This window comes from Podarcis filfolensis, assembly GCF_964270895.1.
Source record: "Podarcis filfolensis genome assembly, chromosome: 14".
NCBI lineage: Eukaryota > Metazoa > Chordata > Lepidosauria > Squamata > Lacertidae > Podarcis > Podarcis filfolensis.
This window is the reverse complement of record NC_139616.1, coordinates 4,326,123-4,344,437: the sequence shown is the minus strand read 5'-3', so window position 1 is coordinate 4,344,437 and position 18,315 is coordinate 4,326,123. Positions and strand designations below refer to the sequence as shown.

Here is an 18,315-nt window from a genome sequence, read left to right as displayed (position 1 = left end):
ATGCTGTGGACAAGACTAAGACAGCATAGATGCCACTGAGGCAGAAGTGAAAACATGCTGGGAATGTTGGCTTGGGAGAGCCGATTTTTGTTTGAGATTCTGACCTGTCATGTGATGCCCAAAATCTTCCTGGCACAGCGCATGTGGAAGGCATTGAGGTATCACTCCTGGCAGGTGTCAGTTGCCCACAACTCACTACCATAAAGCAGCATGTTCAACAGGCAAGCCTGGTAGAGCTTCATCTTGGTATTGGTTGTTAGCACCACATTCTTCCCTACCCTTTTGGAGAGACGAGCCAGGGCTGTAGTAGTTGCTGCAGTAAAGGGCTTGTGTGCTCCCACCGTCCTCACCAGAGAGCAATCTGGCCGGCTCATTCTGGACCAGCTGAAGTTGCCACTGCTTTTTAAGGGCAGCCTCATATGGAGTGCATTACGTTGAACCACTAGAGATGTGGCAGAAAGCAGCCTTGCCCAACCTGGTGTGCTCCAGATGCTTCAGACCACAACTCCCTCCAGGCACACAGCTGATGGGAGTTGTAGTTCAAAGCAGCTGGAAGGCACCAGGTTGGGGGATCTTGGACTAAAGCATGTGTCACTATAGCCAGATCTAACCTCTCCAGGAAAACATTTGATTGCCTAATCAGTTAATGATACAACCCTCTCTAGGTATTTTCAGAAGTAAGTCCAACCATCCTCAGTGATGCAGACTGTATGGTAAGCTTTCTTCCATCCAACAGCATGCTTTATAAGTCCACCATAAAAATGTAATGTCCGATTTACTTTCTGTTTGTTTGTTTAGATGATAAATGATGATGTATTACAACCACACGTCTCTTATTCCCAACCACTTTATATTCCCCATGTTCACCAGGACTACATTTTTGTTGCCCTTATGAAAGTGGAGTGCTGGCCATATATATTTGTAAACAGAAACCATTGGGGTAAAAGTCCTTGCCTTTAGCAGCATTTGCGTCGTTCGCCCCTTTTCTTCAGAGGAGCTGCTACCAACAAGAGCTTGGGGTTCTGATGATGCACATTTATAGGCCTGCTCCAGTAGCTGGTGCAACATCTGGGCTTTCCTTTCGTCTTGTGGTTTTATTATTCCTTGTTGCAGACCCTGCTTGGGATTTATCCCACCACAGTGGTGGAGGCATGAACAACTTGAACATCGTCTGGTTCCTGAGCAGCTTTGAAGGGAAGAATTGCAAAGCAGAAATGTGGGTTTTCATTCCTGGAGGCCTGCCAGGGGCTAATTGGCGAGATTCATGATTAGAAGCCCTGCTGTATGTGTAGGTTTAATAAACTGTGAACATCTGGTTCCAGCAGGGCCAAGGAGGAGGAGGCCTCACTCTGTATTGCTTTTGCATAAACCCTATAAATCCCATTTGAGATGAATATTTATTTGTACTTCTGCACAGTTAGGAGAGGAAAAGGTGACACAAACCCACTTTGTGATGTTTCATTTGCTCTTGTGCAATAAATCACTTTCTAAGCAGGAACCACAGCATTAGTCAGACCTTCCTCAATAAAGCACTAGGGAGTCAGAGGAGGCACCGGGTTCCTCCCAGCCAGTGGAAGAACTGCGGTGGAAGAGCATCTTCTTTGTCTGCAGAAGGCAGAAGGCCCCAGCTTCTGTCCTCAGCATCTCCTGCCAGGGCTGGCTGTGTCCACTGCTGGAAGATTTATCTGGGAAATGCAACGTCTACTATGGAGTGATGCCCATCTTCATTGCTGCTTCAACTCATGAATCACATAAACGTTTCGGCTGGACATGAGTGGAGAAAGGATGGCACATATTACAGAAAAGAAAAGCAAGGAGGAAAGACCCAGATTTCTGTGAAATTTACTCCTTAATGCAAATCTTGTAATTCTAGCTGCTGACCAATGTCCAAATACCTGTGTTAGCTGCCTGGTCTTAGACAAGGCCTGACTGCATTTTTCCAACTTCAGGGCAAATGTGATCCAAGGATGGTTGAATCTATCAATGCTGGTTTCTCACAGTTTCTCATTTTTCCAGTCTTAATTTTGGTTCACCACTTTACCACATTAAAAAAAAAAAGTCCTCATGAAATTCATCAGCATTTCAGTGCAATTTTCTAAGCTGTTTTATTAATTTTTTCCTGATATGCACATTTTTGCAAAGCAATTTGCCCCAAAATAAAGAGTTTTCATGGGATATTTTCACACTTTTCTGTAATATTTGTGGTTTTGTACCCATTACTTCCCTTGCAAAATTCAGGGAACTGTGGGCTTTGAAGGATGACTGGTTTTGAAGGATGACTGTGAGTAAACTAAGCCTACTCACATTGTGCTTAGTGGAGCATAGGATCTCATTCTTGGACTAAAATGAGGAGCAAGGATACTAGTTTCAGCCCATCATTCCTAGCACAGAGAGAGACCATGATGGAGTGGAGGAAAGGGCTTGGCAGATCTTTAAAATTAGCTATATTCCCTTTGATCCCAAATGTCCCTTCTGTGTTGGTTCCTTAAATACCAATATGTGAAGTCTGAATAATTCTCCCAGACTTGCTGAGAGCCTAGCACGCCTCTGGGGAGCCAGATGGTTACAGCGATTAGTAATGGGATCGGGCCTTTTGCTTGAGGGACACAGCCTGGATCTTCCTCCAGACTTGAAATGGCTAAAGCTTAGCCTGGATTATCTGCCAGGAATGGGAACTTGAGCCAAGTGCAGACATTACAATTACAACACACCTAAGTCTACCGTCAAGTAGCATTTTTGTTTGTTTGTACTGTCTAACGTGCAGTTGGCAAATTGGGTCCTTTGCTCTCCACCTCCCAAATCCCAGGAGGTCTTGGCGTCGTAAATTTTCTCGACAGTGTTTGGAATGTTTCCTTGGAGTTCATGGCTTTGAGTGACATTGTGTGTCTGCCAAAACAGTTGATGTGAGCACCTCAGACTGTCTAGCATTCTGTTGTCTGTGGTCACGCTGGACAGGACTGGAGTCCAAGATGCTCCAGGATTCTTTTATTTTTTTTTTGTGTGTGTGTGTGTGTGTCTTTATTTTCCCCCTCATCTGTGTGGTATAGTGATTAGAGTGCCAGATTAATACGGGCAGACCAGGGTTCAAATTCCCACTTAGCCATCAAGCTCATTGGGTGACCTGAAGCCCGTCACTTTCTCTCAGCCAAACCTACCTCACAGGGTTATTGTGGAGCGTGTGCTCTGCCTTGAGCTCGTTGGAGGAGAAGTGAGGTATAAATGTCATGAATCAATAAATGTGTGCTGTGTTCTTGCCTGAGGAAAGAAAAGCCTCTTCAGTGGAATTATTTTGAAGACACGGAGGTTTGCTTTCTTTCTGCACAGCTGGTAGCTCAGCTTCCATATTCTGTCTTCAGTAACCGGAAAGGCAATGCATAATTCTATTCTAACTGATTTATCAGAAAAATGTATATAAATAACCTGTCTTGTTGAGATAAGTAAGGATTTTCTGATCTCTGGGGCACAATCTTGTATAAGTTTGAATCAAATCTACTGGGGAGTTCCAGTTGTGCAAACCCCGCCCACCCGCCCACTGCTGCTTCCTTGATTCAGTTTGACCTCTGCAGGAGACCTCTATTGTGGACCATGCTCTAAATGACTCTCATGACACAGAAGTATCAAGGCAACAACTCTCCCCAACCCCCAATGCCTGCTGGAGAGGGCAAGAAAGCTGCACAATCAGCTAAATTCCCAGAACAGGTGTGGAGCTGCTGAAAGCAGAGGAAGGCTGTTCCAGATGTTGGCAGCTGCCGCAGGAGAGGCCTTCGCATTATCTATGGTAATATTTTCTGAGAAGCTGTTTAGAGTTTTGTTTCTGAGTGGGGGAAGGGGGGAAGGAGACTTTAAATGCATGCAAACCCTTTTTATGGTGCATAGATATGAAGCAAATGTTGCTTCCATCTGTCCTGTCATTGCAGAGTCTGGTGAATGAGGTTCTCCAGCGCCTCTGCCCCACTGCCTTTAGCTCAACTCTGTGACTGACATAGGAAAGGGATCCTGTTTCCTTAGTCAGGGCAGCGTACTTGTTCATTTTGGCCAGTAAAACGACAATGGAGCCAACATTTTTGGACAGCAGAGCCAAACTGGACATTCTTCCACGTCTATAATCGGATCTGATTATAAATCAATTCACTATGCACATAGTTCCCCCTTAGAGGCTGCTCTTGATTAACATGGAGGGAGGGAGCATGGCCACCCCCTGTCCAGAGGGAGGAACAAAGTCATCTCCCCTTTTGCCTTTCCAAGAAGGACCATCACTGGGTGAGTGAGCACCCGCTTTGCATTCAGAAGGTTCAGACCTTGAGCCACTGTCCTGAACCCCACAGAGGCATTGTGGAAAGGGGGGTCAGATGAGGAGGAATGGGAGGAGATCAGGGAGTTGGAGGAGTCGGACCCATGGGAAGCACCTAGAGCAGAGGTTTTCAACCTTTTTAGTCCACAACTCCCTTAACCAACTACATTCTTTCTGCAGCATCCCTGTGGGGCTCAGGAGCCCAGTTATGTCGCCCCTTTCCTGCAGACCTGGCAGCCCCTCACCCCTCCCTTCTGGAGGGTTCCCTCAGCCTCCTCTCCTTGGGAGTCCTCTGAGCAGCTGCTGCTGCTGTCCCTGGACTCTGAGCTGTCTCCCCACCCCAAAGAGAGGTGCTTCCCAGAGGCACCATTTGCCTGCAGAGCTTATAGCCAGGGAAGAGGAAAAGAAAGAGGGACAGAGGCCAGTGTTGCCTGCAGCACCCATGACCATCATTCAAGGCACCCTAGGGTGTCACAGCACACTGGTTGAAAACCACTGTCCTAAAGGATTGGAGTATGCGGATTCAGGGACAAGTCCAACCCTGGTGAGGATCCCAGCGGTCTTAGGGGTGGAGACTCTGATGCAGGGAGAGGACCAAGTGGTTGTCAGCAGAGCTGCCTGCCTCAGTGCCATGACATCTCCCAAGCGCAGACTGGGTGGCTCAGACACCTTCCCCTGTCAGTGGGGAGCCCTCCTTTTCAGGGGAGGTGCTAGGATGAATTTGACATCTCCATCTCCAAGGATGTGGGGACGACTGTGCCAGTGTGGATGTGTTAGAACCACCCAAATCCCCAAGTGGTGAGTGATTCCAAGGGCTGCAGACACTTACCCCCGAGTTCAGTTTCCTTGGAATGAAGGTCAGCAGAGACTGTGGTGTCTATAGGATATATGGTTTATTTACCCATATATACAATGACCAGAGCCAAAGGGAGCATTAACACCCTAACATATCTTGCTTCCAGGAGAGTTCTAGAGTCCAGCACCGAGCTAACATGTCTCTGTCTCTCGTCTTCTCAGCCTGCAGACTGCTTTTGCTCAGCTCACACATAACTCCCCTCCTACTCTTCCTTATCAACCAGTGCAGAGAGAAGAAATGCCATGGTGCATCTGCAGCAGCACAACCTGATGACTTCATCTGCCACAGCTGCTGTAAAACATGTCTGTCCCATATCGGGCTCTACAGCCACAGCAGGCGCTGGAACCTTCAAACCGTTCAACTTTACGTGCAAAGGCAGATTCCTTCATTGTCTCCCAAGACAACCAGCCAAGTGAGGTGGGGAAATGCTCACCCATTCACCCAGAGGGCACAATCACTTGTTGTAGCTCTTGCAACCCAACTTGCTCCTTGGGGATGCTGATCATGGTGCTTAACCAGCTGGCCACAACCATTGACTAGACCAAGGGACTCATTTTTGCTCTCATACCTTATGCGCCACAGGAACAGGAGCCCAAGAACTGGTAGAGACACAGGTGATCCTACAGACCAGCCCCCCAACATGCTCAGCCAACTTGGAGGAGTGTTTGCTGACTTGCCCAATCCCAAGACTAAGGATGGTTACTGCGTGAATAGCTGGGCCCCATCCACTCTTCAAAAGATGAGCATTGGGGAATGTTTCTCAAGGACTGGGGTCTTATGGGGTTGCTGTAAGGATTGAACCCCCTAAAAGCTTCTTACAAATGCCAGGTAATATGATTGTACGTTGCACGACTTCAGGTGAACTTGAATGAACCAAGCAGAAATTTATTTCTGCAACTGACAGCTAGTGGAGCTATTGATCCAAACATATATATCCTGACAAAGTCCTGCCAGAGAGCTAAGACTGGCTGGGGAGGCCCTCTGCCAGTGATGTGTAGGCAGCCGTTCTCCATGGTGCCCACCCATGGTTTTGTAGTGGTTCTGGTGAAGGAGCCCCAGCTGATCCTGCCCACTCTATTTACTGAAGAAACAGGACCAACCATTTTAATCCATTCCTGTCTTTCTGTCTTGAAATCAGGACATGAAAGCAACAATTTGAGCATCCCAGTAAAATCCAAAGTTCCTGGGCTGTCTCAGGGGCTGTCTCTGGCCATGGCATGGGAAGACCATGGATGTACAGGTGCTTTTCTACACCTGCAGATCTTTCACAGCCTCTCTCTGGAATGGTTTGTTCAGTTCAGGGAGCGGCACAATCTATAATTGTGATCTGAAGGTCCTTGGCCTACTTTGGTGGCCAAACAGCTCAGGGCTTATATAAGCCTTTCTAGAATGTTTCAGGCATATAAAAATAACACTGTTCTCCCTTCCTTCCCAGCCTGCAGGGGAAAGAGTTCGGAACATTTTGCTCCCATCCAAGGCTAAACTCAGCATCTGGCTGAAGACTCACCAGCCTCCTTATGTCTGTGACACCTTTTTTGCATTTCTGAGGCTCCGTGCATATGTTCAGGGAGCAGGCGGGGGGGGGGGGGAGAGGAAGCAGGTCCTGATCAAATTACCAGAGCAGGGTGTTAGCAAATTTCTTGTTCGCATGGCAGAGTAGTTCACATGCTCCTGCGGAAGAATCAGATCTGAGAGTCAAGGAGAGTGTAGCGGTTAGAGCATCAGATGAGGACCTGAGAGAGACCTAGTTTCAAATCCCTGCTCTATTTGGGCATGTTTAATTTTTCAACTTTCAAATTCCAAAAATGAGGGGTGCAAAAAGTTGTAACATGACTTGGGAATTAAAAAGGTTAAATTAATATAATTTAGTTTTGCTTGGTAAATAACATGTGTGTAAAATTGTATAGAAATTATTAAAAATAATTGTCAGGTACTTGTAGTTATATATTTATATTATTTATATACAGTGGACCCTCGGGTTACGTTACCTTTGGGTAACGTAACTTTCAGGTTACGAACGCAGCAAACCCGGAAGTGTATTCTTCCTGGTTTTGCCATATGCGCAGAAGCGCTGTATCGTGCTGCACATGTTTGCAGAAGCAGCGCCTCTACTTGCTGATTTTTTGGGGTACGTACAGACCCCTGGAATGAATTACATTCATATCCAGAGGGTCCACTGTATTATACACAGTGCTATTTTTCTAGAAAAAGAGGTGCTGGAACTCCCCATGAACGCCTCCCTGGTTCTCTTGTCATGGCAATGGCGCCTACTTGAGAGGTGCCGGAACAGAGTTTAGGTGAATTCTGGCTGGAAAAAAACCCTGATTATACATATATTACCTGAGACTTTCAGAAGTTAAAATTTAAATTATTTGGTTTTCTAAGAGCAGTTTATATAGATAGATTCTTTATTGTCATTACACACGTGCAACATTGCACAAGTGCAACGAAATTGGATGCCATCCCTTAAAAACAACAAAAGCAAAACAACAACAACAACCCACAAACCACATTCCAGCCACACCCACACCCCCACCCATCAATCTCCCAAGTCACACTATCGAGTTACAGCATTCAAAAGGGCCACAGCTCTCGGGTAGAAACTGTTTTTCAGTCTATTTGTCCTTGACTTGATGTTTCTATATCTCCTGCCAGACGGCAGTAGTGCAAACAGACTGTATCCCGGGTGAGATGAATCCTGCAGGATGTTGTTTGCTTTCCTAAGACAACGGGAACCGTACAATTCTTCCAAGGATGGGAGAGGTTGACCAATAATCCTTTGTGCTGTGGTTATGACCTTCTGGAGCACCTTCCTCTCCCTAGCTGTACAACTGGAGAACCAAGCACAAATACAGTATGTAAGAATGCTCTCTATGGAGCCTCGGTAGAAGGACACCAGCAGTCTCTCACTCAGATTGTTCTTCTTTAAAAGTCTGAGGAAATAAATTCTCTGCTGGGCCTTCTTCACCAGAGCAGTGGTATTTGCGCTCCAAGTCATGCCCTGATCGATAGTTACTCCCAAAAACCTGAATTCCGCCACCCTCTCCACCCGTTCCCCATTGATATACAAGGGCTGAATGTCCGCCTTTTTTTTCCTGTAATCCACCACTAATTCCTTGGTCTTAGCCGTATTAAGAGCCAGATTGTTCTCTCCACACCAAACACAGAGCCGCTCCACCTCGTCCCGATAGGCGGACTCATCCCCTCCTGAAATGAGCCCTACCACCGTAGTGTCATCAGCAAACTTGATGATTTTGTTGCTGGAATAGATGGCTGTACAGTCATACGTATAGAGAGCATAGAGCAGGGGACTCAACACACAACCCTGTGGTGAGCCGGTGTTAAGGCTAAGGGCTGTGGACATATGTGACCCTACTCTAACCCTCTGAGAACGTTCTGACAAAAAATCCAAAACCCAGAGACAGGTGGAGTTGGAGAGTCCAATCGCCTCTAGCTTGGACACCAGTCTATGGGGGAGAATAGTGTTAAAAGCTGAGCTAAAATCCACAAACAGCAGCCTCACATAACTCCCCGGCTGCTCCAGATGGGACAGAGCAGCATGGAGAGTGGTGGTGATAGCGTCCTCTGTGGATCTATTTGCCCTGTATGCAAACTGGTAGTTGTCAAAAGTTGATGGAAGACAGGAAATAATATGACGGCGCACCAGTTTCTCAAAACACTTCATGATGATTGGAGTCAGTGCAACTGGTCTGTAGTCGTTCAAACTACTGATTGTGGATTTTTTGGGCAGAGGGACAATAGTTGACGACTTCAGGCAGGGTGGGACAATAGACTGGTGTAAGGACTTGTTGAAGATCTTAGTAAAGACCCTCGCCAGCTGATCCGCACAGCCCTTCAACACCTTTCCAGTGATGCCATCAGGTCCAGCCGCCTTCCTCGGATTCACCATCCTCAATACCTTTCTCACCTCATGCTCCTCTACCGTGAATGAGGGGCCCCTAAGGGCTGGTGGCTGTAATACCGGCGTCTCAGGTGGCTCCTTCTCGAAGCGAGCAAAGAAGAGGTTAAGCTCCTCCGCCAGCAAAGGGTCACCGTCGACAGCACCAAGGTTAGGTTTGTAGTTGGTAATGTGCTGAATCCCCTGCCACATCTGTCTTGTGTTGTTGCTCCTTAAATTATCCTCAATCCTCAGCCTATAATCCCGTTTTGCCTGTCGAATGCCCCTCTTCAAGTTTGCTCTTGCCACACTGTAAAGCTGCACCTCGCCTGACCTGAAAGCCCTGTTCCTTTCCCGCAACAGGCCCTGGACCTCTCTATTCATCCAGGGTTTCTGATTGGGATAAAACCGGATGGATTTGTTTACTGTGACAGTGTCTGTGCAGTGATTGATATAGCACAGAACTGCCGCCGTGTGCTCCTCCAGGTCTGAACGATCGAAAATATCCCAATTAGTTCTCTCAAAACAGTCCTGCAGCTGGTGAATAGCACCTTCAGGCCAGATTTTAACAGATTTTAATATTGTGGGAGCCCGTTTCCTGAGTGGGATATATGCTGGTACCAGGAACAAAGACATATGGTCGGACTGGCCCAAGTGTGGCAGCTGTAAAGCCCTATAGCCGTGATTTACATTCGAATAAACTTTATCTAGTGTCTTGTCCCCTCTTGTGGGACATTTCACATGCTGATAGAGCGTTGGGAGCACTGTTTTAAGTTCTACATGGTTGAAGTCTCCCGCAATGATGTGCACAGCTTCAGGATACTTGTCTTGCTGGCTGCTGATAAGGCTCTGCAGGCGTCCCAAAGCCAAGTTGGCATTGGCATCTGGTGGCACGTACACACCAGTTAACATAACAGCTGTAAACTCCCTAGGGAGATAGGCTGGTCTACATTTAACAGCCACATATTCCAAATCCGGTGAACAGTGACTGCCCACAGTCTTAGAATTATTGGACCAGCATTTGTTCACATATACGCACAGCCCCCCTCCTCTAGTTTTTCCGAAGTCCATGCCTCGGTCATGACGATGTACCACCCAGCCTTCCAACTGAATAGCTGTGTCTGGTATGGACGGTTGAAGCCATGTCTCAATGACAAATAAAACGCAGCAATCTTTTACAAGGCTGTTCTTTGCTGCCTGCAACCTCAATTCATCCATCTTGTTGGCAAGAGATCTCACATTGGCAAGAAATATGCTGGGGAGTGGTGGTTTAGATGGACTCCTCTGTAATCTTACCAGGACGCCAGCCCGACAACCCCGCCTTTGCCTCCTGTCTCTACGCCGCCTTCGCCTCCTCCCTGGAGGCATAGTAATCCATGGAGAGCCCGGCGGCCTGGCTACTCCCACCGGAACGTTATCTAGGCGAAAATAATCAGCTCTTACAGCTTGTTCACACTGTAATCCGACCTTCAGAAGTTCCTGCCTGCTGTAAATCTTTCTTGCCCGGTCAGACATACTCGGACCAAGTAAAAATAATAAAAACAAAACAAAACGCTAAGGGAGAGCACTAATCTCCCTTCTTAATATGCTTCTTAATCAAATGTAGACTTACCAAATTAAATGTTGTCCAATCACAGAACTAATAGCAGATTTGAATTCCCAACACCCATATTATTGAGACCACTCACTGAAGAAATTTGCAAAAAATAAGTTTCACCCCCTTAAATGACACATCCTACTGCTCTAGGCATGAAGCGCACTGGGTGACCTAGAACCAGTCACCATCTCTCTGCCTAAACTACCTTACAGGGTTATTGTGAGGATGAAACAAGCTTCCTGGAGGAAAGGGGAATATAAGTAGAATGAAAGAATGTAGTCCTGAGCCCAGGTGATTTGATCCTGCTCTCCAGCCACTCAAGGGATAGGGGCCCTGGTAGTAGTGGTAAAACTGGCAACTCTAAAAGTTGAGGCCTTTCTTAGAAGGAGGAACCAATGATCACTTTTCCCGTGAAAGGAGGGGCTTACCAACAGAAGAAACATCTCTAGAGCTGCTAAAGCTTCTGCTAGCAAGGCTGCCGAAGGAAACATCAGTCTTCCCCAACCTGGTGCCCTCCAGTTGTTTTGGATGTAAACTCCCATCATCTCCAACACTAGGCCACGGTGGCAGGGGCTGATGGGGCTTGCAGTCCAAAAGATCAGAATGACTCTTCCTCAAGAGGACAGCAACCAGCTCCTTTTCCAGACCATGGGGAGTAGCAGGAGAAACAATTCAGGAAGAACCAGTCCTCCAATGTGCAGCTTGGAATCAGAGAACTTTCCCTTGAGATGGGCAGTGTGCACAACAAGATGTCCATTCATCACTCAGCCATGTCCTTCATTGGGGTCACGGCTTGTCCAGTCCTTTGTCTGTATAAGGAAGCCGACAACCTCTCCACCAAAGGAGCCAGCCTCTGTCTTAGTGGTGGGTTTGTGGAGTGGGAAGGGCTGTAGATTTCTCAGTGGGATCATCAGGTGCCTTCAGCATGGTGGTGTGTATAATTCTCTATTTCTCCTTTACATCTCCAGGTGTGGCAGTGGTCTTGCCTCAGTGGTGGACTGGATGAGACCAAATAAACTGAAGCTCCATTCAGATAAGACTGTGGCACTGTTGGGAGGTGGCCTGCGCTTGAGGGGGTTACACTTCCTCTTAAGGAGCAGCTACATAACTTGGGGGTGCTCCTGGATCCATTACTGTCGCTTGAGGCCCAGGTGGCCTTGGTGGCACGTAGTGTCTTCCATCAGCTTCGGCTGGTGGCCCTGCTATGCCCCTATCTGGACAGGTATGGCCTAACTTCTGTGGCCTATACTCTGGTAACCTGTAGGCTGGATTACTACAGTGTGTTATACCTGAGTCTGCCTCTGAAGGTGGTTCAGAAACTTCAGCTGGTGCAAAATGCAATGGCCAGATTTCTTACCAGAACAAGATGGTCTGAGCATATAACGCCAGTCCTGGCCTGACTGCACTGGCTCCCATTTCATTTCTAGGCCCAATTCAAAGTGCTGGTGCTGATCTATAAAGTCTTACACGGCTCAGGACCTCAATACCTTAAGAACTGCCTCTCCCCATACAATGACCCGGATCCAGCTCTTGTCATCTGTGGCCCTTCTCTATGTCCCTCCTACCTGTGAGGTTTGGAGGGTGGCCACATGAGAACAGGCCTTTCCTGTGGTGGCTCCCCACCCACGGAATGCTCTCCCTAGAGAGGCTCGCTGGGCGCCATCATTACGTGTTTCCAGGTTCCAGGCAAAAACATTCCTCTTTACCCAGGCCTTCAGTCATTAAATGATCTATGGCCTGTTAAAGGGGGGGGGGGCACGGTTACGATTCTTTTATTATTATGCTATCTATTATTATGCTTTGTATTATGTTTTAATTATTATGCTCTGTAAAATACATTTTTAATGTCTTATACCACCCTGGGATCTTTTGATAAAGGATGGTATATCAATCGAATATCATTATTGTTAATCATCATCATGCGGCTGAGATGCCTGGTGCCGTCTGGATACTGTTGAACCCCCAGCTCCCAGCAGCCCCAGCCAGCAAGGCCAAAGGTCAAGGACGGAGGGAGTTGTGGACGCAGGTTCCCCACCCCTGATGTACAGTATAAGCACATCAGAGGAGCCCTTTGCTGTCTCTAGTCAGCACCCAGATGGGAAAGACCACCAGCAGCACAAGAGGGGTCCTGTGCTCTTCCCACTCTTATTTCCCAGTAACTCTGTAAATACGGTACTTATTTCTGTTTTTAGTGATAGACTGCCTCTGAGTCTGGAGGTTCTATACCGTAGTTTCCATACCTCTGGTTACCATATCTCTTTTCCATGAATTTGTTGAATCTCCATTTGTAGCTGTCTAACCTTGTGACTGTGTGGTTTTCTTAAAATTAAACCCACAAAGCTCTCAAAACAGCATAGAGAATACTGAAAGTAATAATTATGCTGTGTGCGCTCTTGGCAGCGCAATCCTCAGCATGCCTGCTCAGATGTCAGCCCCATTAAATGCATAGAGGGTTGCAGCCTGGAATTATGGACAGATTGAGGTGAGCAAGAGGAGGAAAGGGGGGAATTGTTTGAGGGAGCAGGCCTTTGGACAAGGGGTGATGGTGGAGCGAAAGTCACAAGTGGGGATGTAGCCCTGGATAATTCTGTAGGAGAGAATGGTGTGGTTTCCTCTGAAAGAGTGGCCAATAGGTGGCGCACTGCAATCAATTACTGGGCTCACCTGGAAGGCAGCTACAACTGCAGCTTGTCACTCCTAGGCTGCAAGGACAGAGGCAGCACCAGGTTCAGCGTCAAGCAGAATTAGGCCAAGAGAGGTTTGCTGATGCCCCAGGCTGGAAGAGGCTGGTTAGTCAGCTGGAAGTGATGTTTTGCTGTCTTGCAGTGCTGTGATGGAAATGAGATTTATTGTTGTGATGGTTTGACTTTTTAAAAAAGATGGTTTTATTTTATTATGCTGGTTATAAATCACCCTAATAGAAGGCTGTGATGGCTTCTTGTTCAGAAGGCAGATGACTCAGGGTGGATTAACACGGCCATGACTTTTTTCACAAGGGGACTGCAATCCTTGCTTTCACCTGGCCATTTAAAGCTCCCCTCAGGTGTGTGCCTCAGAGGTCACAGTGCTCGTCAACAGGAGGGGTGGATACTTGATACGAGCATATTACTGGATATTATCACCTACAAATTCAGCCACCTACTACAGCAGCAGCTCTCCAGCCTGGGCGAGCCAATGAGTTCTCCTGGGAGGCCCTGTGGAAAGGAAGGAACTTTGGTGTCTGGGTGGTGGTGGAAGTTCAGCAGATACAGTTGGAAATGAAGTCTCGGCACAGAGGTGAAAACATGGGCCCGGTGTGTGGCAGCTCTGGAAACGGTTGCATTTTAATTTTTTGCTTTTACAAATTTCATTGAATCCTTCACAGTATAACACTTTTTATTTTAAAAAATGTTGCAGACAAAACTTTAAAATCTGATATAAACCAATCAAAACATTCCAAAGACCACATGGGGATGGGAAATATGTAAGCGAACCATGCGTCCTCATTACATACTTTGGGAATAATATACTGATAAATGCCAAACATAGGGTCCATTACGTCAGCAAAGCTAACAGCAACCTTCTTTAAGATTCGGTGAGAGCCAGTGACAAGATATCTAAATAAAGAAAATCCAAACCAGCTTTTTAAAAAACATTTTTCCTTTCCTTTTATAAATGTATATGAAACAGAAAGAACAGTTATAACAACAGATGAAAATCAAAAAGTGAAAAGCAAAACTATAAAATAGGCATGTAAAATGAGTCCAGTTCCACATGGGTTAAAGTAACCAAGTAGAAAATCAGAATACAGAGGTAAAGTTCAGGACAACGTACCTCTCCAAAAGGAAAAGTGAACAGAAGATTCTTTAGGTGAGGAATTAATGAAAGAAATGAAGTGATGAAGTTAAGCAGGTACAGTTCCTGCAGGTATCTTATCTGTATTACTTCCTGCTTCTCAATTGGCACCATCAGGGATGTGCTAAGCTAGCTTGGTTAGAGGAAGGGGGAGCGTTAGAAGTCCAATTAATACCTGCAAGAATTTTTTTCTGGAAAGGACATCAAGGATTCTGTTCCTCGCTGGCCATTTCTCTGTATTGCTCTGAAGGTTCCAGCAGCAGCTGCACTGATCGCTGTAGAGTAGCAGTGCTTGCTTGGGGGTTTCAGTTTTTAAAACAACTGCGGTAAGGCGATAGTCCTTAAGGCTATGCAATCTCAATGTGTGGTGGGAAGCCTTGCACCTTCTCGTGAGTGTCACCAGCAGAACAGGAAACACACACACGGAGAGAGATTGAATTTGGGTCAAACTCCAGGTATTCAGATCTACTTATCTAACCCATTCTTCTCCATCATGGCCCACGGCTGTGGTCCAGATGCTCCAAAGGCGCTAGATTGGGAAAAGAATATCAGCTTGTTCTCCTAAGCCAAAGCGCTCGAACTGCAAGGCTACCAGGAACGATGGGCAGAACCTGCATCCAGGAACAGGGAAGCTGCCTCCACCCACCATTGGCTGGGCATCCCCAGCTCTGGGCTCCCGTCCTGCTCGTGGGCTTCCCATACTGGGCACCGCCAGAACAAGAGGATGGGCTCCCCTTTGCGCTGAGCCTGATTCAAGAGGGGCTACGGGCTAGAAAAACGACACCGGACGGGGAAACGTGGCCCTGGCTGCTGCTGGAGCCGGCGGCGGCGGCTGGCTGGCAGTGCCCTGCTTGTTTGCATGCCCCGGGCAGGAGCGCCCCTGAGCAGGCGGCGCCAGCGCGGCTCCTCCACCTTTACGCACCTGGCAGCTGCTGGCACCGCGGAGGCGGGAGGCGGGAGCGGCGCTGATGGCCAATGGGAGGTGCCTCCGCGGCTCGCGATTGGCTTCGGCGCGCCGCCGCTCGCCCATAAAGAGCGCGCCCGCGGCGCCGGGCTGCAAACTCGCCGGAGTAGCGGCTCTGTGCGCGCAGCATCCTGAAGCAGTTCTTGGGAAGCGGCCAAGCCTGCAAGGTAGGCGCGAGGTTCTTTGTGCCAGCGGACTCTGCGGGCTTCCTCAGAAGCGAGGCTGGGGACTCCGATCGTAGCTGTCAACGCTTCCCTTTTTGAAAGGGAAATCCCCTTGTTCCGAATAGCATTCCTCGCAAGAAAAGGGAAAAGTTGGCAGCTATGACTCCGATGGGGCTTGGCACCTAAGCGCTCTGGGGATCGCAGCCTTGAAAAGGCGGCCAAGGTGAAAGTCTACGGACTGGCCAAAGACAGACTGGTCTTTGGAGTTCTGCAGGGGGCTCTCCGTCCCCCTTTTCTCTCCTTCCTCCCTTGTTAAGTAAAGAAACCCGTTTTAGTAAATGGAATGTATGTATTGAATTCTGTCTAAAACTACCAGGAATTCTTTTGCACAAGGGAAAGAGTTTGGTGGGGGCTGGAAAGGCTTGCTGGAGCCCGATCCTGTGCTTGTTGGCTGTGAAGTAAGGCGCACTGGATTCTGTGAGGCTTACTCGCAAGTAAGCATGCCTGGATTTTTGCAGCTGTGGTGTGCAAACAGGCTTTAGCTATACAAAAACAGCATTCAGCTACGCCCTACTTGGAGTAGACCCACTGGAAGGAACAAACATGGCTGCTAATTTCAGTGGGTATACTCTTGAGTAAAAAGCTGAATACCACCCATCACCTGCTGCCTACATTTAAGAGGGCTATAAGGTTTGAATGTAGTTGGCTCGGCAGGTCCGGCTCCCTTGCAAGGGTTGTTGCGAACAACCCAGAGATATTAACGCCTCTCTCCCTTTTTGGGCAGGTTCTGATCTCCTTCAGCTCTTCTGTGGGACTCCCGAGAAGTCAGCCGGACTCAATGTGGTTCTTGGAGAAAGTGGGGGCGTCCCCGGGAGAAGGCAGCCCACCGGGTCCGTCCTTCCTGGGCTTGCCCGCCAGCCACCCCGTCCCTAACGCAGCCAAGCCGGGCGGCCCTGCTGCAGCTTTTGCCAACATACTGACCCCGGACAGGATCCCGGAGTTCTGCATCCCCCCCAGGCTGGCCAATCCTCCTCCGGCGAAGAGTCCCAGCGCAACTTTCCAGCCCCACCGCTGCCTGACGGAGCCTGGCTTGCAGCAGGCGGCCACCTCGGCCGGGGTGGGGGCCGACCGCACCCCCTGCCCGTTCCTGCTGCCCCACCTCATCCAGGTGGAGAGCGTGGAGGAGATCCCGGACCTGGAGGAGGAGGAGGAAGGCGGCACCAACTCGGACCCGCAGTCTCAGGCTGCCCTCTCCCTGCCCCACTTCCCCAAAGCGCAGACCTCCTACGGCTTCTGCACGCTGCTGGAGAGCCCGCACACCCGCAGGAAGGAGTCCATCTTCCACAGCGACTCCTCGCTCAGCCCGGCGCGGCCCCGAGCCAGCAGCTACGCGGGCCGAGAGCTCTCCTCCTCCGGCCGCCCCCCGGCCTGCCCGCCCCCGCTGCTCCGCCGGCCCGGCGACAGCGACACGGCTTCCTCCAGCGAGTCCTCGCCCTTCGGCTCCCCGCTCCTGGGCCGCTCCCCTCCGCCGCGCGGGCCCGGCTTGCTCTCCAAAGCGCGGAGCCAGGAGGGGCTGCTGGGCCGGGCCTGGCGGTCCCGGGGCAAGCTGTCCAGCGCGGGGAGGGCCAGCTCCCTGTCCACCGAGGACAGCAGCTCCACGGACAGCAGCCCCAGCGCCGTGCGGCGCTCCTCGGACAGCCTCTTCGAGCCGCTGAGCTGCCGCGCCTGCAGCCTGTCGCCGCTGCTGCCCATCTTCCCGCTGGACGCGCCCTGCGGCGGCGGGCGGGAGAGGCTGGGCCGGGAGAGCACGGTGGGCCTGGGCCGGGGCGGGCTGCTGCGGCTGTCCTGCGAGTACTGCCCCGAGAACCGGCGCCTGCGGGTCCGCCTGATCAGCGTGGAAGGACTGTACGAGCCGGCGGCGGAGCCCAAGAGCATCAACTGCTGCATCACCTTCTCGCTGGTGCCCGGCAAGATCCAGAAGCAGCGCAGCACAGTCATCAAGAGGAGCCGCGACCCCATCTTCAACGAGGACTTCTTCTTCGTGGGCATCGCCGAAGACGACCTGGGCAGCCTCGCCGTCAGGATGAAGGCTGTGAATAAGGGGAGCAGCTTGAAAAGGGACCTCCTTTTGGGGGAGAGCGAGGTTCCCTTGATGAAGCTTTTAGCAGGTTAAAAAAGAGAAACAACTCTTGCAACCTGAGATACTTTATTTATTTTTTTCATACTCGTGGTTTTTTTTTTTTTGTTTTAAAATAAATATAATTTTTACTGAAACTTGCAAATGCTTCTCTTTTGGTATCTGTTAGGTCAGTAAATGACTTTGACTTGAGCGAGGCCTGCAAGTTACACACTGGAACGCACAATTCATGGTTCTATTATTCCTATGCACCTGTGCTTTGGCAGTGTCCCATTGAGCTCTCCATGAGGCTTGCACCTAAGGAGCTGTGACAGACGTTCAGCTTCAGTTTTTGTGTAGCAACCAGAGTGCTTTACATTATCCTTAAAACAACCCCCACAGGGCAGCTGACAGGGTGGTGGTGGTGGCGGCGGCGGAAGCTGGTTAGTTTCAACCTACAGCTGGAGAGTCCCAGGTCATCTCTGCTCAGCCACAGAGCTCACTCTCTCAAGGCCTCCCCTGCCTCAGAGGGTGGCTTTAAAATGTAATTTATGAAAGTTTTCTCCCATTTGAACGCAGTGGGGCTTACTTCTGA

The 18,315-nt window shown here is 49.1% G+C and overlaps 1 protein-coding gene and 1 long non-coding RNA gene across 2 annotated transcripts; both read left to right on the top strand.

Moving 5' to 3' along the window:
• The first annotated feature begins 3,378 nt into the window (after positions 1–3,378).
• On the top strand, positions 3,379–6,973 carry LOC310749063. The gene is made up of 3 exons (XR_014541473.1): positions 3,379–3,778; positions 5,309–5,559; positions 6,583–6,973. It is a non-coding gene; the product is annotated as an uncharacterized lncRNA (long non-coding RNA).
• Positions 6,974–15,737: 8,764 nt separating this feature from the next.
• LOC310749588 (C2 calcium-dependent domain-containing protein 4C-like) lies at positions 15,738–17,878 on the top strand. Its single transcript, XM_083586814.1, has one exon. The coding sequence runs from the start codon at positions 16,443–16,445 to the stop codon at positions 17,775–17,777; it is 1,335 nt and encodes a 444-aa protein (XP_083442940.1). The 5' UTR covers positions 15,738–16,442; the 3' UTR covers positions 17,778–17,878.
• The last annotated feature ends 437 nt before the right edge of the window (positions 17,879–18,315 follow it).